This window comes from Trichechus manatus, unplaced genomic scaffold, assembly GCF_000243295.1.
Source record: "Trichechus manatus latirostris isolate Lorelei unplaced genomic scaffold, TriManLat1.0 scaffold00054, whole genome shotgun sequence".
Lineage (NCBI taxonomy): Eukaryota > Metazoa > Chordata > Mammalia > Sirenia > Trichechidae > Trichechus > Trichechus manatus.
The window spans coordinates 353,913-371,963 of record NW_004443990.1 but is presented as its reverse complement, the minus strand read 5'-3'; the positions used below and the strand labels follow the sequence as shown (position 1 = coordinate 371,963).

General features: G+C 41.5%; 2 protein-coding genes across 6 annotated transcripts in view; one reads left to right on the top strand and one right to left on the bottom strand.

Moving 5' to 3' along the window:
- Nucleotides 1-9,018, top strand: part of DUSP14 (dual specificity phosphatase 14) — a 15,592-nt gene extending 6,574 nt beyond the window's left edge. Inside the window, exons 2-3 of one of the 2 annotated variants that reach the window (XM_023732663.1) lie at nt 6,482-6,575; nt 7,675-9,018. In XM_023732663.1, coding sequence (XP_023588431.1) covers nt 7,770-8,366 — 597 coding nt within the window. In that variant the 5' untranslated portion in view covers nt 6,482-6,575; nt 7,675-7,769 and the 3' untranslated portion in view covers nt 8,367-9,018. Of the gene's footprint in view, nt 1-5,872; nt 6,576-7,674 lie in introns of those variants that run through there. The other variant, XM_004377831.3, reaches the window with a different exon arrangement.
- A 136-nt stretch (nt 9,019-9,154) lies between these two features.
- The window catches only part of SYNRG (synergin gamma), a 76,833-nt gene continuing 67,936 nt past the window's right edge, over nt 9,155-18,051 (bottom strand). For 3 of the 4 annotated variants that reach the window (XM_023732657.1, XM_023732660.1, XM_023732661.1), the window contains 3 exons: nt 14,827-14,937; nt 14,439-14,474; nt 9,155-13,387 (listed from right to left, as the gene is read on the bottom strand). In XM_023732657.1, the coding sequence (XP_023588425.1) occupies nt 13,256-13,387; nt 14,439-14,474; nt 14,827-14,937 (279 nt within the window). In that variant the 3' untranslated portion in view covers nt 9,155-13,255. The remainder of the gene's footprint in view (nt 13,388-14,438; nt 14,475-14,826; nt 14,938-18,051) is intronic. The other variant, XM_023732659.1, reaches the window with a different exon arrangement.

Here is an 18,051-nt window from a genome sequence, read left to right as displayed (position 1 = left end):
TTATTTCACTTGGCATAATGTCCTCCAGTTTCATCCATGTTATGAGATGGTTCACAGATTCATTGTTGTTCTTTCTCGTCGCATAGTACTCCATTGTGTGTATGTACCATAGTTTGTTTATCCATTCATCTGTTGGCAGCATATTTTAATAATGGACTGGAGAAAAAGCATGATAGTATAATCTATGAGACACCTCTCCCTAAGAAACAACTCAGTTTTCAGCAGCACTGACTACAGTCATGTACCACATAACATCCATCTGTTCAGGCAGCGTCCAGCTGCATAGACGTCCATGGTCCCATAAGGTTATAAAAGAGTTCAGAAATCCCTATTGGAGAATGGTTTGTAGCGGATATAACACTTAAACACTTCCAAACTATGCAGTGTTTTCGTGAGCATTACAAAGGAGTCTATGCCTTCGTTATTACAAACCATTTTGTGTATTTAACTCAAATTTTTAATATAATAGGCTTTATGGCAGTACGTTTTTAAGTATGAGTTGGATATTTGTAACCCGGGGACTGCCTGTATATAATATAGTGTTCACACAATGTCCAAATCGCATGATTTCCAAATCACATAAAGTCCCTATGTCACAAAAACTTACCATGGACGTTAAGCAATGCATGACTGTATTCTACTTTGCTTTGATCCTGTGCCTTCCCTGCATTGCTGTGGCATCTATTCTTGAATTTGATTCACTGAATTCTGTCTTTTAATTGTTAATTCAACTGTTTCCATGTGTATGTTGTCTCATCTTTATAAAATGATAAAATCTTAGCACAGGGTTATGTCCTGTATTACTTTTATATCCCTGTTCCAGTTACTGTTGCTGCATAACACACCATCCTAAACTCAGTGGTGTAAAATAACCATTTTTATCATGCTCACAGATCTGTGGGTAAGGAATTTGGACCTGGCATAGTGGGGATAACTTGTCTTTGCTCCATAATGTCTAGGGCCTCAGCTGGGAGAGTCAAAACCTGGGGGTGACTTGAGGATTGAGAGTGGAATCATCTTGAAGTGTCTTCACTGACATAGCTAGTGGTTGATGCTAGCAGTCAGCTGGGACCTCAGTTGGGCTGTTGGCTAGAACACGTACATGTGGCCTTTCCATGTGGTCACCCCACTGAGCTAATTGGGCTTCCTCACAGCATGGTAGCTGGGTTCCAAGAGATAGCGTCCCAAGAGAACAAGGTAGAAGTGTGACACTTTTATAATCTAGACTCATGTCATTCCTACTGTACTCTTTAGGATGAGGCAGTCACAAAGGTTTTTCCAGGTTCAAGGAGAGGGGTCATAGACCCCACCATTTGATGGGAGGATTATCAAGGTCACATTGTAAGAAGAGCATGTGGGATGGGAGATGATATTTCCATCTTTGGAAAATACTACTCTGTTACAGTCCCCAACAACGCTTAGCATAGCGTTGAACACATGGCATGAACTCAGTAAATACTGTTGTATAAATGAGTGATAAGTAATTTAGTTGCTGAGGGAGGTGGGGATCAAACTGAAGAATTCAGTTCCAGATGTGTACAGATTACCCCATGAAGCCCAGATAAGTTCCCTTTACCTTTTACAGTTTTTGATAGTCTCTTCTTCCTACTCTGTGTGTTCTGTTTACACCATGGAGAATCTATGACTTTATAATATGGAACTAAACTTCGTAAATTCTGTGCATCTTATGTCACTATTTGGCGTGGTTTTTTTTTCTTCTGCTTTCATCAAGTGGTCTGCCCAGCTCCTTCTCTGGGCGGTGGCATATTCAATATGTAACAGGTGGCTAGTGTCTGACAATGATTGGCCCTTTTCTAGACTCAGTGAGTGCTGTGTTAATGGGCTGGTGGTCCAAATGAGGACATCCAAGTGGTCATCCTGGTCACAACTACACAGGCAGTCTGCTCTACAGCTGCATGTCACATGGGGGAAATGTCTGTTGTTGAACCAGAATAATGATTTTCACTCTTTAGCTTTGTGTACATCATCCCTGGACTCCTATCATACCAGTTAATTTATATGGTGGGAAAAGCAAAAGTAGCCCCTCCTCCAGATGTAAGATATTGAGGTGTTTTAGGCAAGTTGCTAAAGCTTTCCAGATGACTGAGAACAATTTGTGAATTCAGTATCTCTTACATCATTTTACCTTAATATGAATATAACTCAATAAATATTGAATTACATTCTTAATCTTCTATCAGAAAGTTATTTTTCCTCAGTGAAATATTGCCCCACTGTGATTTTATTTTTATTTGCTAGAGGTAAGTATTTTAACTTCTTCCTCAATGAAACATGTATCTGATTTAATAGTGAAAATTAATGACAAGTGGTATCTGTTTACTTTATGGCAGTCTAGACTGAGATGCTTCTCTTCTGTTTAAAAAGGGTGATTTCAAGCTTTTTGAAAAGAACTAGATAGACATTTACTTTAAAGGAAGAGAAAAATGTGACTACATAGATTTTTCAAGTACAAACAAATAATATTGTAGGCCTCCAGTATGTACTAAAAATATTTTAGTCAGATCCTTTTACACAGTCATCCCAAGCACCATTGCGGCCATTTCTGCTTATTCACCATGAGGAGAAAAAACAGTAGATGGAATTTCAGTCCTTTAACTGCCGATTCTAGTGGTTATTTGTCATGATTAAAAAACAAAAGAAAAGTAGCCCCCACGGCACTAGGACGGTTGCCCCGAATAGGCCATGGCTCCTTGCTCACTGCTTCAGGTACGGAGATGTAGTCTCTGTAGATATGGACGCCAGTGCTAACCAAGAGGCTGTGCACGTTCCAGGGGCTCTCCTATGCAGGGAGCAATCAGTGGTTATTATTAGCTTATGCACTATTGAGATTACAGGCCCACTGGGCAGACACTAATTCTGCATTTTGTTTAGTTGCTTTGATGCTTATTATTAAAAGAGACCAGCATTATCTCTGATGAGACATTTCCTATAATTTGTAAAAGAAAATGTCTCTGGGGTTGGCATAGGACAGCTCCTCCATTCTGTCTTTCACTCAACTTATCACCATCTCCCTGGCCAGGAAAGCATTTTTTTCCCTCAAATATGTAAATGTAGCTGCCAGAGGAACTTGGGAGGGCTTAGTTGAACACCATGGACAGCGACATGGACATTCCTCAGCGTTCTTCCTGGCCACCCTTGTTCCAGCGACCAGTGTGCCATGTGGGAATGGGGTGTTCACTCAGAGAGAACATGCAGTCCTGATTCTCTCCTAATAGGTCTTCTTTCTCTGTTGTCCAGCACACAAATTGAATCTGACACACCTATGTTTTCTTTTATTCTTTATGATTGAGTTACGCTAACCTTAGAAATGGCCCACACTAGGGCTTCTTGTTGTACTAATCTGGGACTAGTCCTGCTGAGGTCCCTCTGCTGTCAAGAGGGTGGTTTTGTACTGAATAGTTGTACTAGTCTGTGGCAATATTTCCCTATTCTGGGCAGTCAGGAAAGTGGAGCAGCTGGCTCAGCCCATCTGGGCCCAGTCTGTTTATAAGCATTTAAACAAGTTCTTCTTAGGCCAATCCAAGACCCTTTTCATGCACTGAAGGTGCTGGCTGGTGGTGGTAGAGTTCTGTAAGGCAGACGGTGAGAACACAGCCATCTAGCCCCACAGAGAAGCAGCGTGCAGTCTTGAGCAAGAAGTCGGGACACCTCAGATCTTTTCCTCATTCTGTTGCTTGTCTTCTCCACATTGCATTCATCTCACCTTTTCTGAATCTTGTTTTTTTCCCATTTGTAAAAGGGGCCAGGGGTGTTTGTCAGAGGAGCATCTACAGTATCTGTGCCCTCTGAGTGCTCTCTGGCAGAAGTTGTTTTTCTAAAACTTGGGATGAGTTCTGGCATTTTGAGCAGGTTTGTTGGCACGAGACTGACTAGCAGCAGCAGGGACAGAGCATCGTGTCTAACTTGGATTCTGCCCCGAGGACTCACAATCTGTTTGCTTTTCCCTGCAGCACCAAGTACCTGTCACTGCTCAACAGATGAGCGCTGATAGAATCAGCTAGGCTTTCAGCCCAGCCATTACATGCCCTTGGTCCTTGATGAAGACCTTTCTGCTGAAAAGGCCAGTGAGCCTGGGGCACCCCTGCCTCGGGAGGGCGAGTGGCTTCCCAAGCTGAATGCTTATTTGGGAGACCACAAGGCCGAGTCCCTCCTAATTAGACAATAACTGGATAACCCAGTTGGAAATTTGATTAGCATCTTCCAGATTTTCCACATTGAGGAGGGACTCATCACTGCCGTCTGAAGGCCTAGTTTTGTGTGTTCGTTACCACAGTGACCTTGCTTTGTAAACGATTAGGATTCTGCCAGGGAAAGACTTGGAAGTGGCAGGAGACTGTGCTGCTGCAGGTCAAGATTTTCTCACCTAAACGTTTTTGCCTGCTTACATTTTACACCAAAAACAAAAAAGCCCAGCAACAACCAAACTACAGGCACACACACACCACATTTCCTTGTGTGACTACTTCCTCATTTTTCTTCATGGTGAGATGTCACCTGTATACTCCTCTGCATACCCCTGGATTACTTATCATTCCATGTGGGCCTCCAAAGAGGGGTCAGCCTTGGGGGAGACAGCTCGCTTCAGGCAAGGCCAGTACTGGGGAGGGACCTGTGATCCGTCAGTTACCACCAGCACTCCCTGCAGCTGGGGAGTGAGTGCCTCAGTCCTAAAGGAGAGAATCCACAACCTCCACCTCTGCAGGGATTCACAAAGTGTATTTCCTGACTATCAACATCACCTTCCCCTGGGAAATGCAAATTCTCAAGCCTCTACTCAGAATCAGAAACTCTCGGGGTGGGGCCCAGCAATACGTGCTTTAACAAGCCCTCCAAGCGATTCTGATGCATGCTCAAGTTTGAGAGCTGCTGAATTATAATGATGTAACTATCTTTAAAGATTTAAAAAAAAAAAAAACTATTTAAAATGTTAAACATAAACCTATCATATGACCCAGTGCTTCCACTCCTCTGTATGTAACCAAGAGAACTGAAGGCATATGTCCACACAGACATTCAGAGCGGCTTTACTTGTAGTAGCCTAAAGCTAGAAACAACCTGCTGTCCATCAACAGGTGAATAGATAACAAAACCACGGTATATTTACACAGTGGAATACTACTCAGCAGTAAAAAATAATGAACTACTGATACACCCAGTAACAGGTGAATCTCAAGATAATTATGCTGAGTGAAAGAAGCCAGACCAAAAAAATATATGTATATACATATACGATTCCACTTGTATATATTTGGGGCCCTGGTGGCGCAGTGGTTAAGTGTTTGGCTGCTAACCAAAAGGTCGGCAGTTTGAATCCCCCAGCTGTTCCTTGGAACCCCTATGGGGCAGTTCTACTCTGTCCTCTAGGGTTCCTATAAGTTAGAATTGACTGGATGGCAACAGGTTTGGTTTTTTGGTTTTATTTGTATATTAAAGTCTAGAAAATGCAAACTAATCTATAGTGACAGGTCAGTGGTTGCTTGGCAATGTGGGTAGGGGGTGAAGGATGGATGTGATTATAAAGGGGCATAAGGAAACTTTTGGGGGTGATAGTTTATTACTTTGAGGTCATGGTTTCTAGAGTGTATACTTATGTCAAAACTCATCAAGTTGTACATCAGTTCACATGTCAGTTATACCTCAACAGAGCTGTAAAAAATAAAAATTTAAGTATGATGGTTACCTGGGAAAGGCCAGGGGGCTGGGCAGAAGAGGAACACATGCTTTTTAAATGTTGTTCATGGGTGCTCATCATTATTACATAAATGAATGAAAGAAATAAGAGGGCCATACATGGAAAACAAAGTGAAAGGAAATTTCCAGTTGCTCTCCAGAGCACCAGTGCTGGCTGTAGTTGGCATTCATCGTTCAAGCCATATTTACACCACTGCTCTTGGTGAAGCCGCCCTCTGGCCTCGTCTAGATGACATCCCACCCACACCTTAGCACCTTTGACTTCTTTCGCGGTACCCACTCTCCTCTACTGGGTGTCGTAATCACGAGGCTGCTTATCCTCACTTTATCTTGCTTAGCTGTTCTGCCCACTGCGTATCTAGCACGGTCCCTCACACTGCTGGGCTGACTAAGGGTATATGGAAGAGACTGTACTCAGTTTTGCATCTTACAGGCAAAACTGCATTCTTGGAGCGTTCTCCAGTGCCTTACATTTCATTGATGTGTTTCGGTCTCTGAGCCTTCTTTCAAAAATTTGTCTTTTCTACTGCCAAAACTGTACTTCCAGCGTTTGTCACACCATAGTTATATGTCATTAACAGAAAGCTGAGAATTAGCTTGGCATTATTATTGAAGCATTCTTTAAATGCACATCTTGAAATATTTAGCATGCCTTCCACTTTCAAGATTTATTCCAGTCAAACTTGGTTATTAGTTAAAAAAACAAAAACCAGGAGGGATTCTTTTGAACTTTGATTGGCCATATTCTTGCATCCTTGTCTTCCTGCAGATCTGATTTGTATCCACTATAACCAGCACTGCTCACTGAGGATTTTCTGGATCCAGACCACGGGGTCCAGAGTACACTGAAACTTCCTCAGCAAGTGAGTATCCCCTGTACCACTTCTGTCTGTCGAAGCTGAGGATGTTTTCATTTGTCTGTAGTCACATCAGGGGGTAGATAAGCACACATCCCAGTGGGCACAGATTATAAAGCATTTTGATTTTGTGGTGAGAGGAACTGATGTGTGTAAAATCTCAGAAACCAGTAATTTCCCTTTCTGTGTTACTAATATGTAGACATATTGTATAACAGTATCTTTTATAAACACTGTATTGGTGAGAATATATTCAGATATTAAACAAAATCAATTTTAATTCCAACACACAGCATCTGAAGCCAGTGGGATTCATCTTGGCTCTTTGAATTGGTAGAGACAGGTGGACTTATTCAACCACACCCAGGGTCAGGTCAGCTGCAAATGCTCATTAATTTACAGGAATGGATTGTTGAGACCAGGGCCTTCAAATTGCCTGGGATTATTTCCATGGAAATGCCACAGCACAAGTTACCTAAAGCTAACTGGATTTGTAAAGTGTTCAGATGTCACAGATATGATAGGAAGTAGGTATTTTTAAATAATAAAGGGCTACAGTGATCATGTGTCCTGGCTTTTCTGGAATTGATCCAGTTCAGTATCTTTTTAGTCCATAAAGGTAGTTCATTAAATACATTAATGCAGTATCATTTTTGTACCTTTGTCCAAAATGTAAAAAAATGGCTATCATAGCTATGGAGGTGGGCAAGGAAGGTAGGAGAGAACATGGCTGTAGGGAGGATCAGCATTTCTGATTTCTTCCTAATCATCAGGGAACACCTTCAACAAGAACAGAGGTCTGCAAGATTGTTGTTGGACATGTTTCTGTTTTTTCCTTTTCCTAAAATAGGATGACTGTTTCTGCTTAGAGCTTTTTTTTACAGTCAGCAGAGAGTTAAGTTTTACACTGATTTTACATATTGGCGTTGAAGCTGCTCTTCCTGTTCATCGATAGGAAATGATTTGTCAACATCCTTGGAAGAACGCACACTATTATAGAAAATAATTATTTCTAATCCTTTCACCTTCCCATTCCACAAACACTCCAAAAAGCTGTGATGAGTCAGTAGCATTTAAAGTACTGACAGATAGCTGTATTTTGCAGGAAGGAGACTGTAATTTCGGATTCCTTGCCGGAAGGAAAAACCAACCCACTCCCGCCTTGCTTCCAACGATGCAAGTGTGATTACCGGCGTCTTCATGAGCTCCAGAGGTCACAGCACACTACCACGGACTCTCATGGCCCCTCGGATGATTTCCGAGGGAGACATAGGAGGCATTGCTCAAATCACCTCCTCTCTCTTCCTGGGCAGAGGCAGCGTGGCCTCCAACCGGCAACTCCTCCAAGCTCGTGGGATCACCTGCATCATTAATGCTACCATTGAGATCCCCAATTTCAACTGGCCCCAATTTGAATATGTTAAAGTGCCTCTGGCTGACACGCCTCATGCCCCCATTGGACTGTACTTTGACACAGTGGCCGACAAGATCCACAGTGTGAGCAGGAAGCACGGGGCCACCTTGGTGCACTGTGCTGCAGGGGTGAGCCGATCGGCTACTCTCTGCATCGCTTACCTTATGAAATACCACAATGTGTGCCTGCTGGAGGCGTACAACTGGGTGAAAGCCCGGAGGCCTGTCATCAGGCCCAATGTGGGCTTCTGGCGGCAGCTGATAGACTATGAGCGCCAGCTCTTTGGGAAGTCGACAGTTAAAATGGTACAGACACCTTATGGCATAGTTCCAGACGTTTATGAGAAAGAGTCCCGACACCTGATGCCTTACTGGGGAATTTAATGCCACCAAAGCCTGCATCAGCAGCCCCTTGAGCAGTACCAGCATCTGCTATACGCCGTCTGCTCCCCTCTTCACCTTTCTTTTTCAAATGGTTGACTTTTGGTTCTCCCTGGAGTGTTTTTTACACTGGGTGTTCAAATTTATTTTACGAGATAGAAGGGAGGGGAGGGACATAAGGGAATGCATACATTGCTAGTAACATTTTTAAAACTAACATTTTGGATAGTGTTTATGAAAATCTTCAACTGGCTTTTAATCATTTTTAACAATTTGAACAGTTTATATAAAACTGTTAGGTTCTGCTCTGTCCTGAATCCCAGGCCTTTTGGCACCACTGTAGGTGCTGAAGGAGCTCGGTGCAAAAAACATCACTTTGGGCCCCAGTTAACTCTTTAGAGCAGAGCTTTGCTTAAGGCTGCCAACCAAACAGATGCTTAGGGAAGACTGATACCAGCTTCAGTCTCTACTGGATTGGTAGCCCTACTCTCTCCTTTTCCCTCTATTATTTAGTGACTCTGTAAGTTAAAATAAGCAAACCTTTGTTATTTAGCTGTTAAGTAATCATAATGAAATCTGCTGCAAAGACCCTCTTGAAATCAATGTGTCCCGGGATTACATTAGCATTATTTTTAATAAATATATCTGCTTAACATATTAGCATTTTTAATAATTGGAATTTCAGGGTGTGTGTGTTGATGGTGGAAGAAAGACACTCTCCAATAATTGTAAAATATGGCTCTCCGACAAATTATGAATGCTAATTAAGAGAAGACAGCCCAGCTGAATCATGTCAGCAATGATGGAGCTCTTTTCCTTTCCACTCTCCTGGGAAGCCACTGGGAGTTTACCAGGCCATTCCCTTACTTTTAGATAGGGGAGCCACTGGGAAATCTGCCCATACAGCAGAACCACTGCCACAGCACTGCTTTATTTTACTTCATCTGCCAGCTAGGTTGTAGCCTGCCTATTCATGGAATAATTTTCTACTTTTTTGGTCTTCTTTTATGGCAAGAAGCCATAAATGTAATGCCAGTGGCTGCATGTAATTTATATCCCAGAGTTAGTTGTTTACCTGGTCGCTGGCAATGTTTTTCCATCTATAATCTCCCTTTTCTTGTTTTACACCATTTGCTCACTTTCATAAACCAGCATAGTTGTTGTTGTCTAAATAGGAAAATTAAAGTTAATAGTTTCTGTGGGAAATCAGAGGAACCCACAAATGCTACATCAGCACATGATCAAAACCAATTCAGGAAGCTTCCTTTAGTGTGAAGGCATGTTTTAAGTCTCGTGGCGCAAGTGGTTTGCGATCCGCTGCTAACCCCAAGGCTGGTGGTTTGAACCCACCCAGTGACAGATGTTCTTGGTAATTAAGGGGATTTTCCTGTAGCAGTCCTGGTAAACATCACTATTGGGATGTTACTAAGAGTGTTTTTAGCACTTGGGAAGCCTTACACCTTTCTAGTCTAAATGCTTAGGCCTCTATTCATCCTTGTGATGTGCATCTATGACCCAGCAGGGGAAAGACAGAGGAAGTCTAGTAGCTGTGACATCCCTCTACGTTTGTTTCCCTGCCAGTGGAGTTTAGCAAGTGGTTATTTCAGAACAAACTCTGAAAATATTTTAGAGACCAAGCTTTATAATGTCTAAACATGTCATTTAGGGAAATTGTTTATTAAAATATAAACCAAACAAAAAAGCCACTTTTAAAATATAGGAATAACTTTCACACCGCACAACACAAAAGACAACCCATTTTCATGGCATTCATGGGTTAATACAGCCACAGCTACAAAATAATGTCACTTACATATGAATACTTTTTTTTTAAGTCACACAATCACATCAAAATATAATGGAATCAAGTACACTTTCATTTTAATGGTGTTTTGTTAGGAAAGTATTTATAAAGTGGCATTTTCACCAGAAAGCTGTTTTAGTTAAGCTTCATTTCATGGGCTTGGCTTTGTAAGGAGGGGGCTTGCCATATTGCTATTTGGTACACATTTTTCCAAAGAAATACTAAGTAACTTAAAACAGGCTGAGGCCAAACACATCTCGCCCTGCATTCGGACATTTGCTGGAGTGGCCAACAACAGGCTAATACACACCCTCCTGAATAGCAAATGTCTTTGAAGATGTCAAAGCCATTTATTAGCTGGTCACAAAGAAAGGCGTATGACGCAGAAGGTGGTAAGAGGGATTTCTGTATTGGTCCCAGTGCAGAGCAAACATCTCAAATTTTCTATAACATAAAGGCCCTAGAATCTTTTTAAACCTAAAAGGAAATTAGAAAGCATCCTTAAACAGAAAACAAAATACATCTACACAAAATAATCGATTTAAAAGACGCAACCCATATGGAATGCTAACTAGTAGCCACAGGAAAAATAAAGCATGGATAATATCCTAATACACCCTGTACCTCTTCTATCTCAGACATGTCCAGACAAAAATTAAATTACACACTAAGCCATAAAATTTTAAAGAGCAAAATACAATACCAAAAAAGAAGACCACCTTTAATCGTCACTCCGGCAGTGGGGTGAAGCTGCCTAACACAATACATAGTATGGAAATAAGTAACCTTGGTTACTGTTTCCAAGGACACTGGGCTCTTGGCTAACAAGAGGAGAGCTGAGGTAAAGCTAAACGCAACACTGAGTCATTTTAATGAATGTATATAAATAAATAAAATCAGCACAATGGTATTCCACACACTCCCAATCCTTATTGGTGGCATCTCATAAAACATTTCCCCTATTAAACAGATATTAAAAGTAGTGAATACTTTTCATAGCAAAGGCTGTTTTTTGTTGTTTGCTGAATATTCCTCTCATACCTTCCAAGGAGTGACTAAGCCTATCATACAGGTCAGCAGAAATTATACTTAGGAATTTTATTTGAGGCATTCTGGAATAGACCTAGGAATGGAAACCAACCTGGTTAACAGGTGAACACATATTTTAAAATGTCACTGATACAGGCCATTGTCACAGAAGAGCAATCCATAAAGCATTTGCAAACAGATGTTTCAGCAATGTGAATTCTGTCCAACTGTGAGACATTGCAGTGGCAGATCCTGTAATCATGACTCCATTATGGAATTTTTAAGACCAATTAGAAACCTGCTTGAAGTCTGGTGCCACATGGAACACCAGTGCTGCTCAGGATGAAGTGGACCACAGAGGCCCCAGGGAGAGCCTGCTGGACACCTGGCCTGTGGTGGTGTCACTAACACCCCACTAACCCTGTGGAGGGCAAAGGCTCTAACGTGACAATTCAGAGACAGCAGTCTCAGTCATTAATAGCTGGCAATGGTGTCATCTGCAGCAAATAAGAACAGATTTATGTCATCAGCGCTTCTCTGTGCATTCTGGCACACCACAAGCTAAAGCAAGAGCCTCATCAAGAACCGTTTAATGAAACTGTTCTACACCTTTCTTGGAAAAGATGGATGTAAAAAGTGAAAGGGAACAAAGTAGTATTCCCTCATGTTTTGTCCTAAGAGAGGGGAAAACGAATTAATTATGTCAAAGCAGCAATTATATGGATAGAACCACCTTTTTCAGCTTACAAATAAAAACTAAGTCTAGGGCAGAAGCTCATGTCACACAAAATGAAGCATACAAGTTTCAAAATCTCTTTATAAAGTACATAATTGACAATTCAGAGAAATGTTTTCCTAACATTGGTATGTTCTTCCCAACAAAGTCCTTAACATATTGGCTTAAAATTTTTATTTTATTTTATGCATTTAGTTTTAACAGCAAAGAAACTTCCCTAACCCAGAGAGCATGAGCCTTTTCTTTCTAAAATTCAGTGCTGCTTCTAAGTCATGTACCTCTACCATAAATACACACCTTTCCACTCTCCTCACTAGGCCAGGAACTCCATCTTCTAACCCTGAATTAACTTTCAGGTCTCTCTCATAGGTACTGCAGAGACAGGCAGTGTTGGTCTCTATGTAGTCATCTTTGGATCTGGAAAGAAACTACTGCAAAGATATTTCACTCAGTTGCCTTTCCAAATCTTGTCTGAAAAAAGTACCATGTTCACTCTGTGTGTGAGGTAAAACGGAAGGTTTTCAGTGAGGGCTTCTAACAGGAAAGATATTCATCCTGATACACAGGGACTTGGGCCTCTGTAAAATAAACTTTCTTATCTACTGCAAAGCTGCCAGGTATGTTTTGGGAAAAAGTATTCTTGAGTTGACAGTTTTAGAAATGAAGGAAAGTAGAGAATTGGCTCAGTTCTGACAGTAAAGTTGAGAAATCTGCCCGCACCCACCTGCCACTGTCCAGTGGAGAGGAGCAGAATTTTTGTATAAAAGGATAAGAGCATCAGTTTAATCACATTTCCCCATTTTATTCATTTCAGATATTAACAAACTTAAGTGCAGATAAATGCGTTCTACTTCACAGGACAGTAAGTGTTCTGGATATAAATAAGCACTGGCTTGAAGCAGCTCTGCCAATTCCAGTCCTACAACAATAATTTACTTTTCTTCAAAGGTCAATTCTTCACAGTTTCAATATTGCAGCAGCAATTGTTCTTTAGATAAAGAAAATTGTGGTCCATATTTTAAAACATCTTATGAGAACTAGAGATAAGCTGGCAAACTTCTGGTGCCACATGCATTTTGGGCAGGGCAATTTTATCTCAAATCCCAGAGGCTGGCAGTGGAAACTAGGGGACAAAGTTTGTCTGCAGGAATGACTGGAACCTCCACAGATTTTTTTTTCCCTACCTTTTGGGGAATCCTTTATATAGATTTATAGAGATGAACTTAGTAATACGTGCATTCTGTTAATTGGTCCCTGTCCCCCCCTGGGGTGTGATCGAAAAACAAACAAAAGAAACTGGTTGGTGCTTCATAGAGGAGCTTTTCAGAGCAAATCAGGCAGGATAAGACCAGGAGGTTTTGGTTCAACACAGTTGATCCAGAAGTTGGCACAGCTGGCGTGATACTGGTGCCCTCCATATGCCAGCTTGAAATTGTCTGTGTCTGAGTTGAATGCCTGCCAGAAATAAACAGAGATGTGGGGCAAGTCAGACTTCTGCATCGAAGTGCTGATCAGCAATCAACACGTACCCCTCTCCAGAGTCTGAGGCCAAAATGGCACACACACACAAGCTGAGCAGGTGGCTATAGGAATTCAAGTGAGAAAATGTTTTGCTGCTAATTAAAGGTATAAAAATCTGTACTGTTAAACCTAGTTTCAGCAAAAGAAGGTCAAGTCTTTCACAGAAAAGGCAGACAGAGGCTATGGGAGGGGGGGTTTCACGACATGGGGAACTAAAATAGCTGAGGGCTGCCGGTCATTTTATCCCTCCTTGTGCTGAAGGAAGCCCTTCCCCAAGGAATTAGAGCATGTAATCCCTTAAATATCTTTCATTCATTCAAATTTCTGCAGTCGATTATAGTCCTATCATCAAAGAAAAACTGTAAGAGAATTAGAAAGCAACAGATAAAAACTCTTAGGGTCTGATGCCAGTGGGAGCTGTTAACTTATATGACACAATTAAAGAGTTCAAAAGGTACTGAGTTTATAAAAAATAAAAGAACATTAAACACATATTAGCTCCAGATGAGTAATGCTTATAGGTAAGCTGCAGTGAGCCTGGGACGAGTGGCCCAGACCTCAGCCACTTCCTGGGGTTAGTTTTCTAAAGCACTATAAATAAACAAATAAATAAAACTAAAACCTAAAGAATTTGTTTTTGTCTGCTGACGGCCAAATCTTGAAGCAGTCTAGCTATCTGATCTCATTCTGTGTGCCACTATACAACTTCAGTCTTCCAGAAGTTGCTCATTCTGTTACCCTGTTCCTTGTAGAGAAAAATAACAGCAACACCAGAAGTCAGTTGTGAGATACAAACATGCAAACAAGACAGAAGTGGATCCACACAGACATGTTAGTTGATTAAATCAAACATTATGGGAACAAGAATGACTCAGTAAAGGATTTATGATTGGAATGGTTCAGAACGGCAGCGGAATAATCCGACTTGCCTTCCACACTCAAAATTAAGATGGAGACGCTAAGATAATGTGTAACTGGTTCATACTTTTTTAGGATGTTCTTCTGCAGGCTTCTCTTCTTTCTGAAATAACGTTAAACCATAAGGTCAACAAAATTCCCAGAACAGAGTCTCTTGTCTCCAAACCAACCCTTACAGGTTGAACATTTTCTTCCAGCCCCACTGTACACAGTATGCTCAGGCACAATGCAAACAGCATGCTCATTAGAAACGGGAGAATAGCACAGTTTCCCTCAGCAGCTTCCCCACTGCCCTTCTCAAAGAACTAACTGCTTCTATGGTCAGCTCTCCTCTGGGCTTTATCAAATCCCACCTCTGGTCACAGACCTTGCAGTGAAGTGGCCTAGATGAGGTTATCTCCTACGTCATTTTAAAGGACGCTTTGCCGCCTGCATGGTGCAGGCACGTGACTTACCCGGCTCCTGGAGTCCACGTTTAAGAGGCACACCCCACAAGCAAGTTCCTGAGCATTTTTAATCCCAGGACGGAGCATACAGGAGGAAAAATCCAGTGAATTTTCATCTGGCTGTGAGGATGACAAGACAAATGGGTAAGAACCCAGCAATTCCAAATGCTGTTGGCTGCACTCCCTAGTGATCAATCCCCAGTGGGTCCAGCAGCAAATTAAGTACATTCTCTAGTATTGCCAACACAATCATTTAGTTTCTCAAACACTTAAGTTCTAGCTGGGGATGCAGCTGAGAACTCATAGTCTAGGGTGGGAGCTGTGTGGGTATCAGGCAGTAAAGGGTCACGAGAGCCACACTAAGGGTCAGTAAAGGGTGCCAGGGCACATGGAAGGGGCACTTACCCCAACTGAGGGGGAGGAAGCCTAAAGTTAGAGAACACCTCCTAGAATTTAGGATTTTCTTGGCTGAATTCTGATGGCAGTAAAGTCCAGTAAAGGGGTGGAGTAGGATGAGACAGGGGAGGGTATAACACTGCGTAAAACAAGCAGCACAGACAAAGACCTCTAAGCAAGACCAGGAATGGGAAGAAGTCTAGAGAGTGAGAGCCAAGCTTATGAGATAGGAAGTAAAAGATGAGGCTGAAGCGTGGATGGCTTTGAAAGGAATAGAAGGGATTGAGGCTTTATCCTGGGAAGCCATGAAGGGTTCCAATTGGAGCATGACAGGATCAGGTTTGTATTAGGGACAGACTCCTCTGGCTGCAGTGTAGACAATGAATTGGGGGTGGCAATCCTCGTGGCATGGGCCTTTTAGAAGACTGTTACAGCAACCCAGGGGACAGATACTGAGGGTCAGAACTAAGGTAGCAACAGTGGGGAATGGAGAGAAATTAACACATGCAAGAGCTGTTAAGGCAGTAGCTTTGAACGACTGGATGACCTGTTGGATGTGCAAGGAGGAGAGAGGCTAGGGCAACTGAGAGGATTCCCCATAAGGTGGTACATGAGAGGAGGACCAGGTTTGGAATGGAGTGAGGTTGAGGAGATGAGTTCAGTTTGGCCCAACTGGGACAGCTAAGTTCAGTTGTTATGTAAGTGGCAGCTGGATATATAGGCCTAGTGCTCAAGAGCAAGAGATTTGTAAGTCATCAGCTAGAAACAGTAAATAATAACAGCTAATAAGTCAAGCACTTACTTGTGCTAAGCACTATACTGAGTATTTTACATGTATTATTTATTCCTCACAACAAACCTATGAAATATGGAGAGCATAGCATAGTGATTAAAAGGGCAGGTACTAATGTTGGAAAATTTAGTTGCTTAAAAGTTAAACAGACATCTACTCTATGAGCCTGCAACTCCACTCCTAGATTTTATCTAAGAGAAACAAAAACATATATCCACAAAAAGTCTTGTACAAAAAATGTTCATATCAGCTTTATTTATATTAGCCAAAACTAGAAACAGCCTGTGTGTCCATCAACAGGAAAATGGATAAACAAACCATGGTATAGTTATACAATGGAATGTTATTCAGCAATAAAAAGGACCGAACTACTGACATATTCAACAACATAGATGAATTTAAAGCACATTATGCTGAATAAAAGAAGCCAGACACAAGAATATATAATAATATTTCATTTATAGAAAGTTCTAGAACACGCAAATCTAGGATGATGGAAATCGTATCAGTGATTGCTTTGGGGCAGGAGGCTGACTGGAAGGGGCACAGGGAACTTTAGGGGTTGATAAAAATATTCCATATAATGATAGGGGTATGAGTAATAGTGAAACACCAACAGAGACATATTTCAGAACTTCACTTGTCTGTCAAAGACGTGAGTGACTTCTTTGCGGAATCAGGTAACAGCTTTCAAATACTGAAGAATAGAGTATTTCCCATTTTTTGGTGCTGTACACAACGTAATGGCTACAGACACAACACACTGTTAAGTTCAATCTGCATTATTAACATTTTCTCTATCACCTTCTTAATGCCAGACAGTCAACAAACAATAAATCAAGCCCTGATCTGTAGCATTTGCTGATTTCCATGGTGTAAATACTCCCACTATGGCTAATTTCAAGTTACTAATGTGATGTCACTTGGGAAGAAATGTCAGCAGTACCATTATATAGCATTTCTACCGTAAGGATACAATAGACTAGGGTGATCAACTGTCCCAGTTTGTTGAGGCCTGTCCTGGTTTTAACACTGACAGCCCCATGTCCAGGGAAATCCTTCAGTCCCTAGCAAACCAAGACTGTTGGTCACCCTACCTTCTGGAGGCTGTAGCGGAGAATCTGTTTTCTTGCCTTTTCCAACTTCTAGAGATCGCTTGCATTTCTTGGCTTGTGGTCCCATCTTTCATCTTCAAAGTTAGAAGCATTGCATCTTATAATCTCTCTCTCTTTCTGCTGCCATCATCACATCACTTGTTCTCACTCTTAGTCTCCTGCCTTCCTTTTATAATGAGGGATCCTGGTGGCACAGTGGTTAGCATTCGGCTGCTAACCAAAGGTTGGCAGTTCAAATCTACCAGACCCTCCTTGGAAACCCTATGGGGCAGTTCTACTCTGTCCTATAGGGTTGCTAGGAGTCAGAATAGACTTCACGGCAATGGGTTTGGTTTTTGGGTTTCTTTTGTGTGATTACACTGGGCCCACCAAGATACTCCATCTCAGTCTCCTCATCTCAAAATCCTTAACTTAATCACATCTGCAAAGTCCCCTTTACAATGTAAGGTAACATATTCATAGGTTTCAGGGATTAGGATGTGCACATCTTTGGAGGTCATTGTTCTGCCTACAACATTCCCTCTTCTGTCAGCTGAAGACAGCCATGCAGAACCATGGTGAGGATTCTGTCTCTAAAACACTGTGTAAATTGGCAAGATGACAAAAATGGTTTCATTGTTAGAAAATAACCTGTTCTCCTGATATGCCATAGCAATAGAAGTAAGTACTCTGAAATTCACTATTTATTTCAAGTTGAAAGGCAGGACAAAAGAATTTGTATTATATTGAGGATAATACTGGAAGAAAAGAGCCTGTGTGATTTTCAATTGACTAGAGATCAGCAGAGTAACATTCCTTTCTCTTTTCTTAGATTTTATATGGCAAAAAATGGATTAGTTTTGTTTTTCAGGATTGAATTTTTTCTTTGTTCCAAGCCTAGTGAGCTTCAATCCCCACATCCACAAAATAAAATCTTAGATAATAATTCAC